This window comes from Balaenoptera ricei, chromosome 21, assembly GCF_028023285.1.
Source record: "Balaenoptera ricei isolate mBalRic1 chromosome 21, mBalRic1.hap2, whole genome shotgun sequence".
Taxonomy (NCBI): Eukaryota; Metazoa; Chordata; class Mammalia; order Artiodactyla; family Balaenopteridae; genus Balaenoptera; species Balaenoptera ricei.
The window spans coordinates 30,171,409-30,189,885 of record NC_082659.1 but is presented as its reverse complement, the minus strand read 5'-3'; the positions used below and the strand labels follow the sequence as shown (position 1 = coordinate 30,189,885).

The 18,477-nt window shown below is 45.8% G+C and overlaps 1 protein-coding gene and 1 pseudogene across 1 annotated transcript; one reads left to right on the top strand and one right to left on the bottom strand.

The window, feature by feature from the left end:
- Nucleotides 1-211: 211 nt before the first annotated feature.
- GOT1L1 (glutamic-oxaloacetic transaminase 1 like 1) lies at nucleotides 212-5,125 on the top strand. Its single transcript, XM_059909478.1, has 9 exons — nucleotides 212-495; nucleotides 1,154-1,335; nucleotides 2,080-2,191; nucleotides 2,450-2,559; nucleotides 2,771-2,863; nucleotides 2,957-3,107; nucleotides 3,596-3,761; nucleotides 4,553-4,695; nucleotides 4,957-5,125. Exons 1-9 carry the CDS (start codon nucleotides 390-392, stop codon nucleotides 5,106-5,108), a joined length of 1,215 nt encoding a protein of 404 aa, XP_059765461.1. The 5' UTR covers nucleotides 212-389; the 3' UTR covers nucleotides 5,109-5,125.
- A 3,753-nt stretch (nucleotides 5,126-8,878) lies between these two features.
- LOC132356645 (translation machinery-associated protein 16-like) lies at nucleotides 8,879-16,712 on the bottom strand (annotated as a pseudogene).
- Nucleotides 16,713-18,477: the final 1,765 nt, after the last annotated feature.

The following is an 18,477-nucleotide window of genomic DNA, read 5'->3' as shown; positions in this document are numbered from 1 at the left end:
GAGCCCTCACCGCGCTCACGGCTGCCTGCGTTGCCCCATCTTCTAAGGGGCTGACTTGTTATTTTGGATTAGGTGACTAGAGGAGCCAGTGAGTTAGGGAGAGGTGCCTGGGAATTCCAGGTCCTCCCTACGCTCTCCCCCGGCCCCCTGTCTCAGAGGGTTCTCCCCCGTTGTCTTGCAGTATTCCCGTAGCCCTGGAGGATGGCTACCGCGGAGACAGTGAGTGGTGGGGTTCTGTTGCTCTGGTGACCAGTTGTCCGGAGCCTCTGCGTTGGAGTTGCCAAGGTTCTGGGAAGAGGCTGGTCTGTCGGGTCCAGACTTGGAGGAATGCTGCAGAGCAGAAGCCTTCGAGAGCGGAAGCATAGCCTTGGCTCTACTTTCCCTCGACGATGTCTGTGTTCACGGATGTGCCCCTAGCCCAGAAGCTAGAAGGCAGCTTGCTGAAGACCTACAAACAAGACGACCACCCTAACAAGATGTTCCTGGCCTATAAAGGTAGGTGCCTCGTAGTTTTGGAGTGTGAGACCTAGTCTACCATCATTGCCTCTAGGAGGGCCGTATCGGGAGAGAGCCCAAGCCTCCCCAGACAGACAGCTCTGCTCCTGTTAACAGAATTGCCCAGTGGGTAAAAGAGCAGAAAACCTCCTGGGTCATTCTGTGCCCTCTGCCCTTCTCTGCGGGTTTCCCAGGATTTGGTAAGAGCTGTATCCTCTCCCCCAGCTCTACGCTTGGGGCCTGCGAGGACACTGTACTTTCTTAAGCCTCTTCATTCTACCCACTCCCCCCTCCGCTCCTGAACTGAGAATGGCTCCTAAAATGGACTGTTCGGGGATGCAGCCAGCCCTTGCCATGGTGAAAGTCAGTGTCACCTTTGTTCAGTCTCATGTACCTACAACTCTCACGTTGTCTATCATTTTTGTCCTTTAAATGGCATAGGTTTCTGTTGCCTTTTTTAAAAAGATGAAAATTAGATACATTCACTAACAACACATTGTTTTTATAAAAGGGGAAAAAGAAAAGGAAAGTTGTCTTTTCCTAGGTGACTTCCCAAAGCCCCAAGAGAGGCAGGACAGATCTGTGGGCTTTCTGAAGAGCCCAAACTCGCAGATGCTGAGGTGGGCATTAAGAGCCCCCTCTTCCCTTACCCTCACAGTCTGCATGACCAGCCAAGGCCAACCCTGGGTGTCCTCTGTCGTGCGCAAGACCCAAACGCAGATCGTCCAGGATCCCTCCCTGAACTTTGAGTACACGCCAGTGATGGGCATGAAATCATTCATCCAGGCCTCCTTGAACCTCCTCTTTGGAAAGAACAGCCAAGTCATTATGGAGAACAGGGTGAGAAGCAGGGCCCTTTCCTTACTCACCGAGACACAAGGAGCGGAGATTGGGGATCGGGGATGTACAATCATAAACCTGAAAGAGACTTTGGAGGGGCCCCTTGAGGCTCAAGGAGTCCCAACCTTGGTCACTGGAGGGCAGAGTCAGGATCAGGACCCAAAACCAGGGCTCTTGCACCAGCCCACACGATCATGTGCAAGCTCTTTTAAGAAGGGGATGATCTGAATCTGAAGTGGGGCTGGTATCACCATCACTCTTTTTTTTTTTTTTTTTTTAATGGTTGAAAATCAAAGAGGGATAATATTTTGGGACACATGAAAATTATATGAAATTCAAATTTCAGTGTCCAGAAAATGTTATTGGAGCATGGCCATCATCATTTGCTTGCCTTGTCGAGAGCTGCCTTCTGCTATAAAGGCAGAGTTGAGTAGTTATACGGCCTGAAAGCCTAAAACATTGACTACTTGGCCCTTTGTAGACAAAGGCTGCCCATGCCTGGTATGGACATGAGCACCATGGGGGTGGAGGGTGTTCTTTTTGTTCCCTTATGCATCCCAAGTGCCTACTACAGTGTCTGGCACATAGTAGGTGCTCGGTAAATCTGGTTGAATGCGTCAACAGAGGTGTATGTGTTGGAGAATGTTGCTTTGACCTCCATGAGGAAGTGACCCTCCTTCCCCAACTTTTTCTGGGAAACATCAGTGCCTGCAGGTGCTACTTCTGCTTCTGTTTTGCTGGCAGGCAGGGGGTGTGCACACGGTAGGTGACAGCGGTGCTTTCCAACTGGGGGCTCAGTTCCTCAAAACTTGGCGTCGGGATTCTCAAATAGTTTACATCATTTCTTCTCAAAAAGGTGAGTGTTAGGCAAGTGAGGGCAACAGCAGACCCCCGTCCCCTGTTCCTGATTCCTACCCCATTTGCAATCTTCACTGTTGTCCTCCTCACTCTCTGTCATGAGAAACATGGTGGACGAGCCAAGGTATGCTTGTCCCTCTCCTATTATTGTCCTGCCTTCGGCCACTGACCCTCCCCCTCAGGCTCACTCTCTGGTGTGTCTGCTTCCATCTTTCCACTTGCCGGGTACCAGCTGGTGGGGGATGTCTTCCCACAGAACCGCATGGACTCGTCTTCCAGGACATGGGCTTTACAGTTTATGAACACAACTTCTGGGACTCCGCACGGCTGCGCTTGGACCCCAGCATGCTCCTCGATGTGGTGGAGGTAGATGTGCCCGCTCAGATGCACCCCCCGAGAATTGATTCACAGTTTTCCTTTCCTTCCCCGCCCCCTTCAATCACCAAGGCCTTTTCTAGGCTTGGATTCGTAGCCCTTTAGTAGGAACCAACACAGAGGACCACGTCTCCTCCCAATGTCCTGGTGCCACGACTGACGTGGTCAAGGAAGCGCCTGACGAGACAGTCTCTACCCGCAGCGGGCCCCGCACGGCTGTATCTTCGTGATCGGGAACATCGGCAACTGCAAGCTGACACAGGGTCAGTGGACACAGTTGATGGTCCTCATGAAGGTGAGCCCACCCTCCCGCCTGGCTCCCCTCCCTCTCACCACCTCCCGTGCCTCCATCAGTCCCTTCCTTTTCTCATTCTCCTTTCTCCTACAGAGCAAGCAGATATTTCCATTTTTTGACATTCCCTATCAAGGTTTAGCTACTGGTGACCTGGAAGAAGATTCTAGATTCTTACAATACTTTGTGTCTCAAGGCTTTGAGTTCTTCTGCAGCCAGTCTCTGTCCAAGAATTTTGGTATTTATGGTATGACGTGGGCTGGAGGAGAAGGGAAGGCCTGGTGGTGCCCCACCCTGGGCACGAGCGACCCGTTTGACATCTCCTACCCTCTGGAGAGAGCCCAGGCCTCCAGAGGGGGCACCGGTGGCAGAAGGGAAGGGCACTGAGCTACCAGTCAGGTTCTGTGGTATGGTCTCAGCTCAACTGCCAAAACTGACTCTAGCTGACTCATTTCACGCCTCTCAGGCTTCTGCTTGCTCCACTATAAGACGAGGGGTGGGAGTTAGTGATCTTTCAAGTCCCTTCCACCTTTAAGGCTCTTACCTGTGGCTACTTTTTCCTGCAAGCGGAGCCTGTGGCAGCTTCCCGGGGCGTGGATGCCAGCTTGGCTGGGCTGGGTGGCGGGCGCCGCAGTCCATCCCTCTCTTCAGCAAGGCAAGAGGCAGAGACTGCGGGCACGGCCCTGGAATGGCAGAGGGGGGCGCTGAGACAGGCTGTCTGTCCCAATGCTGCAGACGAAGGAGTGGGGATCCTCGCGGTGGTGGCACTCAATAACCAGCTCCTGCTCCGCGTCCTCTCGCAGCTGATGAACTTCGCGCGGGCCCTGTGGCTAAACCCTCCTACCATGGGTGCTCGCATTATCACCTCTGTCCTCTGTAACCCGGCTATGCAGGGAGAATGGTAAGGGGGAGGGGTGGGGCAGGGCGGGTGGGCGGAGCCTCTGGACACCCACAGACTTGCTGACTCACAGGATGCGGTGGCTGCTTCTCTTCCTGCCCGCATGGCTTCTTTTTTTTTTTTTTTAATAAGTTTATTTATTTATTTTTAGCTGTGTTGGGTCTTCGTTTCTGTGCGAGGGCTTTCTCTAGTTGCGGCGAGCGGGGGCCACTCTTCGTCGCGGTGCGCGGGCCTCTCACTATCGCGGCCTCTCTTGTTGCGGAGCACAGGCTCCAGACGCGCAGGCTCAGTAGTTGTGGCTCACGGGCCCAGTTGCTCCTCGGCATGTGGGATCTTCCCAGACCAGGGCTCGAACCCATATCCCCTGCATTAGCAGGCAGATTCTCAACCACTGCGCCACCAGGGAAGCCCCCACATTGCTTCTTTACTCTTTACTGAGGAGCCACTGTGTACCAGTGGCAGCGGCTATGCTGAGGGTTGCCCAGCCTTGGGGCAATGGGTAATAGGATGCTCTTTTTGGACACAGGTCAAATTATTATTGAATTATTTGAGCATTCCCAGATTGCAGGAGGAGATGAGGAAGCACCAAGGGCCTGCTACTCTGGCAGTCTGCCTGAGAGTGTGCTTCGCTTGCTTACATTAATATGGGCTGAAACCCCCTCCCGTTTATAACCATCCCAGGTGGATGCCTGGCTCCACCACTTTTGAAGGGAGAAGAGGGGAAAGGCAATGAGGAGGTTGAGAGCACGGGGAGACCTTATACTCTTAATTTCTTGATGTCCTTTCCTTGGCAGGAAACAGAGTCTGGAAGGGGTTGTAGAGAACGTCATGATGACCAAGGAAAAAGTGAAGGAGAAGCTCCGGCTCCTGGGTACCCCGGGCTCCTGGGATCACATCACTGAGCAGAAGGGGTCCCATAGCTATCTTGGACTCAACCGTAAGTGTCTAGGAAGGGACAGCTCCCCCCTTTCTGACCTTGTATTTGGGCTTGTATTTGAGCATAAACTTCATGGACTAGGTGACCAGTCCCTAGCTTCACCCCAGATTTTGATCCTTTCCTGAGGAAAGTAGAGCTGCTTTAAAGATTCTTCTGGATCCCCAGAAAGGCTGACACTCTCTGTCCTCCATAATTCACCCTAGGCTAGAGGGGAGCTAGAGGTGGCCACCTCAGGATCTGAGACCCTATGGTCATCACCAGCCCGACAGGTGGAATACTTGGTCAAGAAAAAGCATATCTACATCCCCAAGAATGGGCGGATCAACTTCACCTGTATCAATTCCTACAACATAGATTACATCACTGAGAGCATCACTGAGGCTGTCCTCTTCACAAAGGACTCAGAGAAATAGCTTGCAAAAGTAAATGACTCCTGATTGGAATAAAAGCTTTGGTCTTTAAAAAAATCCTGTGCTGGTTATTCATTGCTGCAATTCATTTCTCTGCAAAACACTCTCTGTCTCTCTCTCTCTCCATCCATTTATGAAGCATTGGTCTGGCCTCAGCAAAGAGACCCAGAGAAAAAGGGAATGTTTACGTTCATTGACCATCTCATATTTGTTGAGCACCTACCATATTAAGGCCCTGATCTGGTGTCTTAGTGCATTTGGTCTGCTATAACAAAATATCATAGACTGGGTGTCTTATAAACAACAGAAATTCGTTAAGATTCTTAGAGTTCTGGAAGCTGGGAAGTCCAAGATCAAGTCACCAACAGATTCAGTGCCTAGTGAAAGCCCACCTCCTGGTTCATAAACAGCACCTCTGGCTGTAACCTCACATGGTAGAAGGAGTGAGGGATCTCTGAGTCATCTTTTATAAGGGCACTAATCCCATCCATGAGGGCTCCACATTCATGACCTAATGACATCCCAATACCATCACATTGGTGATTAGTTTCCAACATATGCATCTTGAGGGGACACAAACATTCAGACCATAACATCTGGGCATCAAAAGGTATGCAAAAAACAGGCACAGTCCAGTTCTTTTTCTCTGGAAGTTTATAGTCTAGTTGGAAGATGAGCCTTAATCACATGAAACAGAAGTGACTATTGGGTGTCTGTTAATACATGGAACTCTGCAAGCCCCCAGGATACTAAAAGGTATGAGACACTGTTGCTGCTCTTATGATGTCCTCCACCCCAGCTGGGGAAATACAACTCACTTGGTAAAAAAGAAGTTAATCATAAAAGGTGGCACGTAATAAGTGCTAAGTAAGTTTCAGGAAAAGGTTAACACAGCAGGACTTAGTTGCCCAAACTCTATACATTCCAAGGGGCTTCAGGACTGGCTCTTGACCAGTTACTGGGAAATGAAGTCTGAGCCCTTGGAGTTTCCTGCCTGACAAGAGTGGTTTGTATGATGGAGCCCTTGGGTCATGCTGTGTCAGTTTGAAGTCTAGGGGCTGGAGACTGAGTAGTTAAGGTGAGTTATACAGGCACTGCATGTCCATGTGATTAACCCCCAATAAAAACTTTGGATATCAAAGTCTTGGCGTGCCTCGTTGGCAACACCTCACACATGTTGTCACACGTTGGTGCTGAGAAAATTGAGCACTGGAACAGGACAACTGGACAGGAAACTGGAAGCTTGTGCTTGGTATCTCCTGCACTCCACCCTATCTGCCTTCTTCCTTTGCTGATTTCAGCTGTATCCTTTCACTGTAATAAACTGTAACCATGAATGTAACAGCTTTACTGGGTCCTGTGAGTCCTTCTAATGAATCATTGAACCTTGGGGACTCCTGAAACACACATTAAATTAGGTACAGAGTTGCATTTTTTTTTCCGGCTGCATCGGGTCTTAGTTGTGGCATGCGGGCTCTCTAGTTGCTTGTCCCGCCACATGTGGGATCTTAGTTCCCCCATCAGGGATCGAACCAATGTCCCCTGCATTGCAAGATGGATTCTCAACCACTGGACCACCAGGGAAGTCCCAGAGCTGCATATAGCACAAGGATTTAGGCAAGTCCATTCCCAGCTTCCTTGCATTCCCTGAAGATTGTTCTCACAGGGAGTGCAGACAAGTGAGCAGCCTCATGGGGTTGGGCTTAAGATACCCAAACCTGTCTATCAAGGCTGGTGGCTCCTTCCTGGAAAATAAATAATACCTTTTCCATAAATTGTAATTCTTATGAGAGGAAGCAGAGGTTCTGTCTACGGGTCTCATAACTGAGGAGGATTGCAAGCAAGCTCATGGAGCAAATGAGGCCATCTCCTTTGGCTTCCTGATGCTTAGAGATGAATTTATCTTGAGTTCCTGTGTTTACCCACAGACGAAGATTCTTATTTCAGGTCTTCTGAAGATTCTCTTGTCCCCAGATTCTAAGGGCTTCTAGCCTCAATGTCAGAAGATCTCTAGAGGAACCCTCAGTGCCTGTGGGTAGCATTTTTAACCATTCTCAAAGCACGAGGATGGAATTTATTCAGCCAGGTTCTCTCCAACCTCCTGAGCCTAATAAAATAATTCTAGTGACTTTCAGTTTATGTAGATAAGAAAGCTTTGAACAAGCAAAGCTTGGAACTGCCCGTGACCTCTCCTACTAGCTTATATGAGGTATGCGGGCTTTTGGTACCCCCAGCCCAGAATCCCAGCAGGATTTGGGAAGAGAATATCTTTTCACTCTTTGTTGCTAGTTGGCTTCAGGTCTCCGTTTTACATCTCTTTGATGTTCATTTAAGACTTCCTTAAAACTAGTTTCTGCCTTGATCACCTCTTTTTAATTTTTTAATAGAAATTAGTTTTATTTTTAATTTTCCAAAGTAAAAAAGCTGTTAACAGGACTTTTAGTTGATATCTAGTTACCTCATACAGCTTTTTTACTTTCTTGAAAATACTAAAATACACTTGCACTGCATTCTTTAGAAATTAGTCTAGGGCCTTGCCTGGTGGCACAGTGGTTAAGAATCTGCCTGCCAATGCAGGGGACACAGGTTCGAGCCCTGGTCCGGGAAGATCCCACGTGCCACAGAGCAACTAAGCCCGTGTGCCACAACTACTAAGCCTCTGCTCTAGAGCCTGCAAGCCACAATTACTGAGCCTGCGCACCACAACTACTGAAGCCCGCGCACCTAGAGCCTGTGCTCTGCAACAAGAGAAGCCACCGCAATGAGAAGCCCGCGCACCACAACAAAGAGTAGCCCCTGCTCTCTGCAACTAGAGAAAACCTGCACGCAGCAATGAAGACACAACACAGCCAAAAATAAAAATAAATTAAATAAATTTAAAAAAAAGAAATTAGACTAGAAGATACTTGCATTTAACAAGTTCTGTGAGGAACATTCTACCACATCCATGTTTTTTGTGATACTGGAAATATTGAATGATATTACATATCAATTGAATTCTCTTAGAAGAAAAACTAACACAAGTGAAATAACTAGTTCTCTAATCTTTGGTTCTGTTTCCACAAATAAAACCTATCACTTTTCACAATGAGAAAGCAAAAAATAATATACAAACCAAAAGATCTAACCTGAAATCATTTATCCCCTTTATCAAGATAACAGGTTAAGTGCAGGAGATCAACATAACAAGAATAGTTACTGGTTTTTCTTTAACCATTTAACTAACTCTGGTTCAAAGATAATAAATAACAGCAATGTACAATCCGTAAGAGTATATAAATTCTGTATCCCATGTTCCCTATTTCATAAGAAAGAAAATAGGTTTCATGTGTAAGAGGAAGAACAGTGAAACATATTAATAAAAGGCAATTTTGCTATCATCACTGTTCAAGAAGTACCCACAGTAACCTTCTAGCAAACAGTTGCTGCCCATGCCCCAAAATGTGAGATTAGGTGATTCTAAGTAAACACAAGGAAAAAAATTACAACATTTTTTGTCCTCATTCATATTGCTCTCCCAGCCCCAGAAATTCAGATTAAATGGATTTTGCTGATCACGTCTATCTATTCTAACAACTTAATGTAAATGAAAAGCAACATTCATTTTTAAGTAAAAATCATAACACTGTTTTTGAAACTGAAAGTGGGATTCTCATCATATAAGAGAATAAGCTAAAGAGCAAATTCTTGTATCTAGACAATTATTTACCATAATCAATTCAAGTGTAACTTGAAGTTCTTAAATTATTTATTTTCACCTCAAGTAAAGACAATTAGGCCACTGTAGTCATTTCCTTGTCCGTGTCACCTGATTCATCTTTCAGTTCCAATTCCCCTAAATCTCTATCTACAGCCGTAACAGTTTTCTTCTTGCACTTCTTAGGCATTGCAGCATTGCATCATTAGCACAGATTTTTCTCATTTCAATGTTTGGCACCTTCTTCAGATCAAAATCCTATTCCCTAAGAGTTTTCAGATTGCGTGCATTTAAAATGTCTGGAATCTCAGGCCGTATCCTTCATACTGAGGCCGATCTCGCTCCATGGTCTGCTTGATGACCGTTTCCCAGGAACAGTGCTGCCTTCCTGGCCTGTCCTTTATGCTGTTATGTAACTCAATCTGCTCCAGTTCACTGCTGAATGGAGTTAAATACCTTTCAGTTAATGCGCAAGCATCTCTCTTTGAATACCCTACTTTTTGGGGATCAAGATGATTTTGAAACCACTGCAGTTTTTCACCAATAAGGTTGAGACGCAACGCCTTTTCATTCTTCAATTTTTACATTTTTTCTTGCTTGTGGGTCTCTCTCGTAATTTGAGCCGCTTTTCTACTATACAGGTGGATGACTTTTTTTCTTGTCCTGCACTTTTTCTGTTCGGTACTTCTGGTATGGCGACGTCCCCGCGGTCCCGGGCCTCCAACCCCACACAGCCGGCAAATCTCCGGCCCAACACACGAGGGGCGCGATCACCTCTTAAGTTAGTTTCAGATGGCTGATTGCTCTTTGTTTAAAGTATTAATGAATTTAAACTTTTTATTACGAACATTTTCAAACATAGTAGGAAGAACTATATAACGAATCCCCTTGCACCCAATGATTAAAGCACGGCCAATCTTGTTACTTCTATATCTCCATGCACTCCTCCAAATTATTTTGAAGTAAATTGCCATATATTTTCATCTGTAAATATTTTAGTGTATATTTCTAAAAGACAAGGCCTCCCCTTTTAAAATAACCACAATACCATCATCACACACCTCCAAGCCAACAATTACTTAATGTCATCATACGTTCAATGTCATATGTCTATATATGTAGTATCATTTATCTACATTGCTCTGATCGTCCTAATTGTTCTTTTTTAAAATGTTTTTTTTTGTAGTTAGTTATTGTGGTGGATTTTAAATTTTTTTCTGAAAATTCCTTGATGCTCTTCCCATCAAAATGTAAAATTGAATTCTCCTTGCCTTGGGAGAATTTCTAACAAATAGAGTACAACAGAAGTGATGTTACGTGACTTCTGTGGCTGTCATAGAAGGTGGTACAGCTTCCACTGGCCATCTATCTATCTATCTACTATCTATCTAACTATCTATCTATCTACCTACCTACCTACCTACCTACCTACCTACCTACCTCTTAGGGCTCTGGCTCTTGGAACTCAGCATTCGGGCTGCAGGCAAGACATGGGTGGGTGGTCTGGCTCTAGACCCAGAGGAGGTCCCAGGGGACAGCCAGAATCAACCTTTAGACGTGTTCTGATTCCAGCCCCCAACCTTCAAGCCATCCCAGTTAAGTGAGTGGAGCAGAGATGAATTGTCCTGCTGAGCCCTTCCCAAACTACAGATTCATGAGCAAATGTAATGTTGTCATTGTTTGAAGACACTAATTTTGGAGTGATTTGTTATGCTAGTAAAGATAGCTGGAACAATTATTTTGTCATTTATGTCTCTTTTAATCTGTAGTTTTCTTTTCCATCTTTTTCTTTTCCCTTGCATCCTTTTTTTAAAAACTGAAGAACTGGGTTTTTTTGTCCTGTAAGTTTTCTCACAGACTGAACTTTGCTAATTTCATCCCTCTGGTATTATTTAACATGTTCTTCTTCGCCCTGTATTTTTGAAAATAAGAATTTAAATTTAGAGGCTTGATCAGAGTAACCTTTTTTTTTTTTTTTTTGTCTTGACAAGGCCACATCACAGATGGTATGTTGTGTTTTATCAGGAAGCAGGTGATGCTAGTTGTTTTACTGTGATGTTAGCCGTCATAGAGGATCATTGCCGAGCTCCATTAACTCAGTGTTGAAGAATGGTGATACAGGTATTCTAATTCTAACATCATTTATTCATTAGCTGGAATACTTTTATGAATAGAAATTTTCCCTCACTGTGATTTGTTTAATGTGAAGTATATTTTCTATAGGAAAGGCAGAATTAGTTTTGATTCTTTCCCTTCCTTTACCAGTTATTAAATTAATGAATTGGTATACTAGCAATCCCCAAAGGTGGTTGATAAGGTGTGTTTTTAATCTTTATGAATTTATGGATTTAAAACGATTTGTGTTGTAGTCTACTGTGACCATCATCCTTATTGATGTTAAAAATGTCCCATCTTTGACCTGTCAGAGCCAATTCAAATTAGTTTCCAAGATCTTTGATAGAATCCTAGCAGTTTTTGAGAGCTTCTTTAAGACTTAATCTTAAATCTTCTTTAAGATTTTTGAGAGATTCTGGCACGACAAGACATTCCAGGAAAATTTGAACATTTTCTGCCCCAGTCCTGGAATCAGTCTTTTCTCAAAGGAGCCCTAATCATTTTTAGCAGATACAAGTATTTATACACCACAATCTGAGCTCTTAAGGTTCTCATTGCTATTGATTAGTCATTATTTCCAAGTGTTTTCAGTAAACTAAAATATATTGAATGAAAAATTTAACTCAAAATGAATCATAGGCCTACATGTATAACCTAAAACCATAAAACTTCTAGAAGGAAGCAAAGGAGACTATCTCTGTGACCTTGGGTTAGGCAAAGTTTTCTTAGATACAACATCACAGCATGATCCATAAAGGAAAGAACAGATGAATTCGAATTCATCAAAATTAAACATTTCTGTTATTTAAAGTCATTGTTAAGAGAACTGAAAATCAAGCCACAGACTGGGAAAAATATTTGCAAATCATAGAGCTGGTAGAGGACTGGTATCTAGAATATACAAATAGCTCTAAAAAAGTAACAAGAAAACAAACAATACAATTTTTTAAATGTGCAAAAGATTTGAACAGATACTTCACACACACCCCAAAGCTATATGAATGTCAAATAAAGCATATGAAAAGATATTCAACAACAGTAGTCAAAAAGGTAATACAAATTAGAAGATTGACCATACTAAAGTGTTGGTGAGAAAGTAGAGGAACTGAAACTCTCATACACTGCTGCTGGGAACATATAATTATCATGTCATCCAGCTATTCCATTGCTAAGTATTTACCCAAGAGTAAAGGAAATATATGTCCATACAGAATCTTATACATGAATGTTCATAGTAGTTTTATTTGTAATAGCCAGATGTTCATAAACAGGTGAATGGATTTGAATGGGTTAACAAATTGTGATATATTTGTACCATGGGGCACTACTCAACAATAAAAATGAAAGAACTACTGATATACAGGGACTTCCCTGGCAGTCCAGTGGTTAAGACTCCACGCTTCCTCTGCAGGGGACGCGGGTCCCATCCCTGGTGGGGGAACTAAAATCCCACATGCTGCTCAGTGCGGCCAAAAAATTTTTAAAAAAAAGAACTACCGATACACACAACATGAATGAATCTCAAAATAATTATGCTGAGTAAAAGAAGCTAGACAAAACAGTACATACTCTATGATTCCATTTGTATAATACACTAGAAAATGCAAACTAATCTTTAGTGACAAAAAGATCAGTGGTTGCCTGAGAGGGAGGGATTACCAAGGGTCACAAGGAAACTTTTGCAGGTGGTAGATACGTTCACCATCTTGATTGTGGTGATGATTTCACAGGTGAATACAGATGTCAAAGCTTCTCAAATTGTACATTTTAAATATGTGCAGTTTATTGTTATGTCAATTGTACCTCAAGTTTTTAAAAAGATATGAAAGGAGTGATAAAGAATGAAAAAGTCATGGGGGCTAGTGAATTAGAGGTCTTGAAATCAGAGAAGTATAGAAGGTGATGGTCTGCGGTCAGGAAGTATGAAGTCAGTGTCTCAGTCGCAGTGCATTTTCTGGTAATGCAATGACTTGGGTGTGACCATGTGAGTGGGTGGCCAGGTGAAATGAGAATATTGCTGTACAGGAGGACTATTCGCTCACTTCTTAAGCAGAAGTCTTGCTTTATGTTCTGAAAAAGGGAGGTTTTCCTTGCCACCCTGTCTAAATAGATTACTCTGTGATCCAGCAATTCCATTTCTCAGAGTTTATTCTAAGGGAATAAAGAAGTGCCCAAGAATGTGTGTACAAATATGTTCATTATCAAAGTTTCGTATGATCAAAAATTGATATCTAAGTGTTAAACAAGAGGATTGGTTAAATAAATTATATCTATTCTTCTGAATACTACGCACTCATTAAGAATGAGAAGATAAATGTCAGTTAGGTGACCTGTCAAGTGAGGCAGAAGCATAAGGTGGGGTTAAGTACGTGGACCCTGCCACTTCTTACATGTGTGGCCTTTGGCAAGTCACTTAACGTTCCTGGGATTGAGCTTCCTCATCTGTAAAATGGGATATCAATCAAGTGTTACCTCATTGAGCTATTATGAGGATTAAATGAGTTAACATATGTAAAACACTTTAGAATAGGGCTTGGTACATAGTAAGCACCATATTAAGAGTTAGCTATTATTATAATACTTATGATGCCTTAAGTGAAAATTAGGTTACAAAACAGTATGTACCATAGGACTCCATTTTTCTAAGCAAATTACATTAAAAATTAATATATATTTATATTCAGAAAAGTCTGGAAGGATATGCTTCTAAGACATCTCTGAGTGATGGGATTACAAATAACATTCATTTTTTATTTGTATATTTTAACTTTTTATTACTTTCATATAAAAAACTACTTTTATTTAAAGAATATGCATTAGGTGGTTCTCAGTGATCGGATTTGCATAGCTTTTGGAGAAATAAACTTTAAAAGAAAAATATTAAAATAAATCATTGTTAACTTTTATTTTAAAAGTTTTATTAAGGAAGATTACATAGCAGCATTATCTAATGAAAATTTGTGAACATCTTAAGAGTCCAACAATAAGTGGAATAACAATTAGTGGAATATTATGATCCATTAAAATGATTGTTATTAATACCAATACCAAGTAGTATACTTATGCAACCAGGGAAATACTTATATAATAAGTGATAAAAGAACACAAAATTCCATGCATATAAGCCAGGGATAATATGAAAGACTGAAAATAGTGATTTTTTAGGAATGGTAGGAGGTGGGCAATTTTGGATTTCTTCATACTGGGATGGCAATAACACGGGAAGGAATACTTTTTCATTTTTTGTTCCTAGGAGCCTGTCTTCCTTTGCCTAGGACCCTGGAGACATGGGAGCTTCGATTGAGTACATTGTCAGTAAACGCATCTGGCTCTTCCAAGGAGTCCAGACTGTAACAATGACCATTACTATCATAGCTAATGGTTGTGGAATGCTACCTGGAACTCTACTATTCTAAGCACTTTACCGTCTATCTTGTCATTTAATCCTCATAACAATTCAAGCAGGTAGGTTATTTTTATTTTATTTTATTTTTTATTATCATCATCACCTTCGTTTACAGTCTCGGTGAGCATCAGTAACCTGCCCAGCCCAGGGCACACAGCTGGTAAGGGCTGCAGGGGTCCATGTGCTCGGTGCCTTGACCCCTGCTGCAGTGGCTGCCTTCCCCCATGCCGGCTGCTCCCATCACCCCTTCATTCTCGTCCCCCAAGGGCTCTGGCCCCCAACCCCGAGGAAGTAATAAGCAACCAGAGCGGGGCCCAGAGGAGCCTCCAGGGTCCGCGCGCCCGGAGCCAACTGTACCGCCTGAGCCTTGCGGAGAATCGAGAGTTGCAGAACTGCGTCCCCTCCGAGCAGGTAGTCCTCTGCGCAGAGGGGAAAGCTTGCTCACCGTGGGGCCGGTGAGGACATGGAGACGAAGGAACGGGTAGGAGGGAGGGACTGGTTCGCAGGCTTTCTTAGGACCGGAAAGCCATGCGCGAGGACGCGGGCGCCACCAGCCGCTCAAGAGCAGTCGCGGCCGGCGAGGCTGCGGGGAGGCCAGGTCCCAGGCCCCGGGTCCGGCGGCTCTGCACCGACACTGCGGCCTCGCCTTTCCTGGTGCCGGGCAGGTTCCTCCCGGGCATCGCTGACGCCGCCGGGGACCTGGCTGGCCCAGGCTTCTTCAAGTATCTGATGTGTGCGTGTTGGGGAGGAGGGCGCCGGGGAGGCAGTATTTCCAAAGTGCAGTCATCTCCGCCCCCCGACCTGCTGTCGGGGATCTTGGTCTTCAAGTGAATCCGCCTCTGTCGGTGGCCCGCGACTCCAAGGTTATCCAAGCCTGGGCAAGCTGGGATTCCAGAGGGTTCCAGAGGATCCCGGGGAAAGGCGTCCCCGTGTTTCTACTCACAGATGCGGGCGCCGAGCCCAGCAGTTTGTAGTGCGCGCACTGAGCTTTCTGGGGCTGCCTTCTCCCCCTTTTCCATCAGCTGTGGGTCCCAGCAAGACCTCGTAGTAAAAGAAAATTTGCGAGGTTGTTCCGGATCTTCCCTGGTCGGCAAGTGCCTGCAGACGCACGAGGAGAAGCCTGGGCCCTGGGCGCATCTTCCAGGAAACCCCGTTGTCCGCAGGCAGAGATGGCCCCAGGCTCGGCTCCAAATCCCTTGTGTGTGTGTGTGTGTGTGTGTGTGTGTGCGCGCGCGCGCGCGCGCGCGCGCGTGTTGGGGGGCCCAGGGTTGGAAGGACGCCCAACTCGAGCTGAGGAAAGTCGCGAATGGGTTTCCACGGTGGGGCAAGCGCGCAGCCTCCCGGACGGAGCGGACCTAGGAGAGCCGGGCGGTACCCGGGGCCGAGCATCCGACCGCGAGCGGCGGGGTCACCTGGCCAAGCACCAGCCAGCGGGTAGAGGGGAACCCAGAAGTGGGAGAAAGGCGTTCTTTACCTAGGAGTCGGCCTGAGCCCCTGGTCTAAGGCTGGGGCTCCGGTCCCTGGGCAAGGCCTGGGGGGCTGACCCGCTGTGGGATGCGGCGTAGGCGCCGTGGTGGAGGATGGACTCGGAACTGCTCCTGAGCGCCCCCAGCAGGCCTTCGCCTTCGCTCGCGATTCCACTCCTGCCGGGCTCTAGGGCCTTCCCCGGGAAGCCAAATTCTTGGCTCGCCTACTCCTCTCCCGTGGACTTGTAACAGGGACCCTCGCTCCACACCGTGATTTGGGAGTTAAGCGCCATTCTCTCGCTTGCTCACCACCCTCCAGCCACACCGGTCTTCTTCCAGTTCCTCCAATATAAACAGGTCTTCCAGTCTCAGGGCCTTTGCACAGTCTCTCCTGCCCAGTAACGCCGTCTCTGCTTTTTGCAAGGTCAGTTCTTTCTCATCGTGTGTGTAGCAGATCTCAGCTTAAATGTCGCCCCCCCCGCCAAAGACTTGTATGTAACCATCCTACAAAGTAAGGTCTTCCTTCCCACCACAAATATATTTTATTTCCTTTCCTTCTTGTTTCCTTTATGCTTCTGGCCGCACTTTGTATTTATTTTGCTTTATTCTCTGACTTTGCCAGTTTAACGTAAAATAGCGCAAGGAACATATTTGTCTTGTCAAGTGGGCACATAAAAATATCACAAATATTTGTGGTAGCAATTTTAAAAAAATAAATTTATTTATTTATTTTTGGCTGCATTGGGTCTTTGTTGCTGCAGGGCTTTCTCTAGTTGAGGTGAGCGGGGGCTACTCTTCATGGCCGTGCGTGGGCTTCTCATTGCGGTGGCTTCTCTTGTTGCCAAGCATGGGCTCTAGGCGCACGGGCTTCAGTAGTTGTGGTACGTGGGCTCACTAGTTGTGGTGCACGGGCTCCGTGGCATGTGGGATCTTCCCAGACCAGGGATCGAACCCGTGTCCCCTGCATTGGCAGGCGGATTCTAAACCACTGCGCCACCAGGGAAGTCCCTGTGATAGCATTTTTATTAACTAATCGCTTCCTTGCTCCATAGAACATTAGAACCAGAATACGCCTCCTGGACAAGGCAGTTCTGCAGAAATCTGTGCTACTTGCAGCAGCCCCAATCTGTCAAGGTAGAGGGTTGGCATTTAAGTGTGATCTTCGTTCCCTGAATCCTCCCTTAGAGCCAAAGACAGGTACCTCTGCCGGGCAGGATTCCCGGGCCCTCACACAGGGTTTTACGGTATCAATGAAAAAAATGCGAATGGCAATCAAGAAGAACTTGAGCTATGAGACAGAGAAGAGAAGGTTAGAACTGGGGGGAGAATGGTGTTGAAAATGGTACTGGGGTCAAGATGAAAAGAGCTCGTTTGGTTGCATGAGAATGCTAATGTCTTTAGCGCTACTGGACCGTAGAACTTAAACCATGTAAACTTTATACAGTATAGCACAGGGAACTCTTCTCAATACTCTGTAATGACCTATAGGGGAAAATAAAAACAAGTGGATATATGTATATGTATAACTGATTCACTTTCCTGTACAGCAGAAGCCAACATAACATTGTAAATCAACTATACTCCAATAAAAATTTCTTTAAAACATGTAAATTTTATACTATGTGTGTTTTACCACTACCGAAAAAAAAAGTTACCGGGCAACAACACATCACCCATGAGAACTTTTAGGGGGTCTACCCTATCAGACCCTGAGCCGCTAACCTCCCCTTCCTACCAGGAAGTGCAGAAGCTCAATGACAGAATTTGGGTTTAGGACCTGTCTTATCAATGGTATGTTGGTGTCCGAGGGATTGTCGATGTGGTGCTGGGGATGGAATTAGCATAAAGCTATAGGAAATTGGTGGGTTTTGGTGGAGGAGAGGTTGGAATGGGGTAGGCAGGGAGGAGAGGGTGTAAAGCTGGCCTGTGGGATGTCCTTCTCAGCCTCTGCTTTTCCCCGAGGGTCTCAGGGGCGCAGTGGGAGGGAAACTCATTCTACTCTATCAACAGCACGCTGCGAGGCTCACCCACATCGGCTCTCTCCCGTTTCCTGACGTTTGAGACAGTAGGTGGTGCTGTTTAGCAAACTTGGGAGCAGGGAAGAAGAACCCTGAATTTTAAACTTGAGAAGTTGGGCAGCTCTGGCCTGGTAACTCTCTCCTTCCATCTGCCAGCACAGAGGAGGGTGGGGGAGATGGGAATCTTCTTCCTCTTTGACCTCTAAAGAACTCCTCAGCCGGCCCCAGGGAGGAGGAGGCCTGCGATCTGCTCTCAAGTGTACTTCCCACGTGTGTTGGCATCCCAGATGTCTTTGGAATGCGGTTCAGGTGAAGTCCTGGGCGGTGGCCACCTGCAGCTTGTCTGGGAGGGGTAAGGAAATTCAGAGGTGTTCTCACACCCCCCTCCACCACCCAGGCTAACTCACCCTGTACCCAGCTTAGGGGTAGCCTCGATGGTTCTGCCTGCTCCCCCTGGACCGAGGAGCCCCCCTTTTCGTAGGAAGTTCAAACTGCTCTGAGGATTCTGCAACGCTGCAGTAAAACAGAGCAAACACTCGAAAGCCATCTCCTTAAATGTATTTTTAAATGTCGGGCTTTGGTCCAGTGAGTGCAGGTTCCAGAAAGCATGCACAGGGACCGGTCGGTGAACTGCAGTGCTTTCCACGTGGGTTAGGGCATCGGATTAGGT

Excerpts from the sequence above, each read along its gene's own strand:
- GOT1L1 (XM_059909478.1), top strand. The coding sequence starts at position 390 with ATGTCTGTGTTCACGGATGTGCCCCTAGCCCAGAAGCTAGAAGGCAGC. Across the intron at positions 3,108-3,595 it reads CAAGAATTTTGGTATTTATG|ACGAAGGAGTGGGGATCCTC; the intron begins GTATGACGTGGG and ends CCAATGCTGCAG. Across the intron at positions 4,696-4,956 it reads TAGCTATCTTGGACTCAACC|CCCGACAGGTGGAATACTTG; the intron begins GTAAGTGTCTAG and ends GGTCATCACCAG.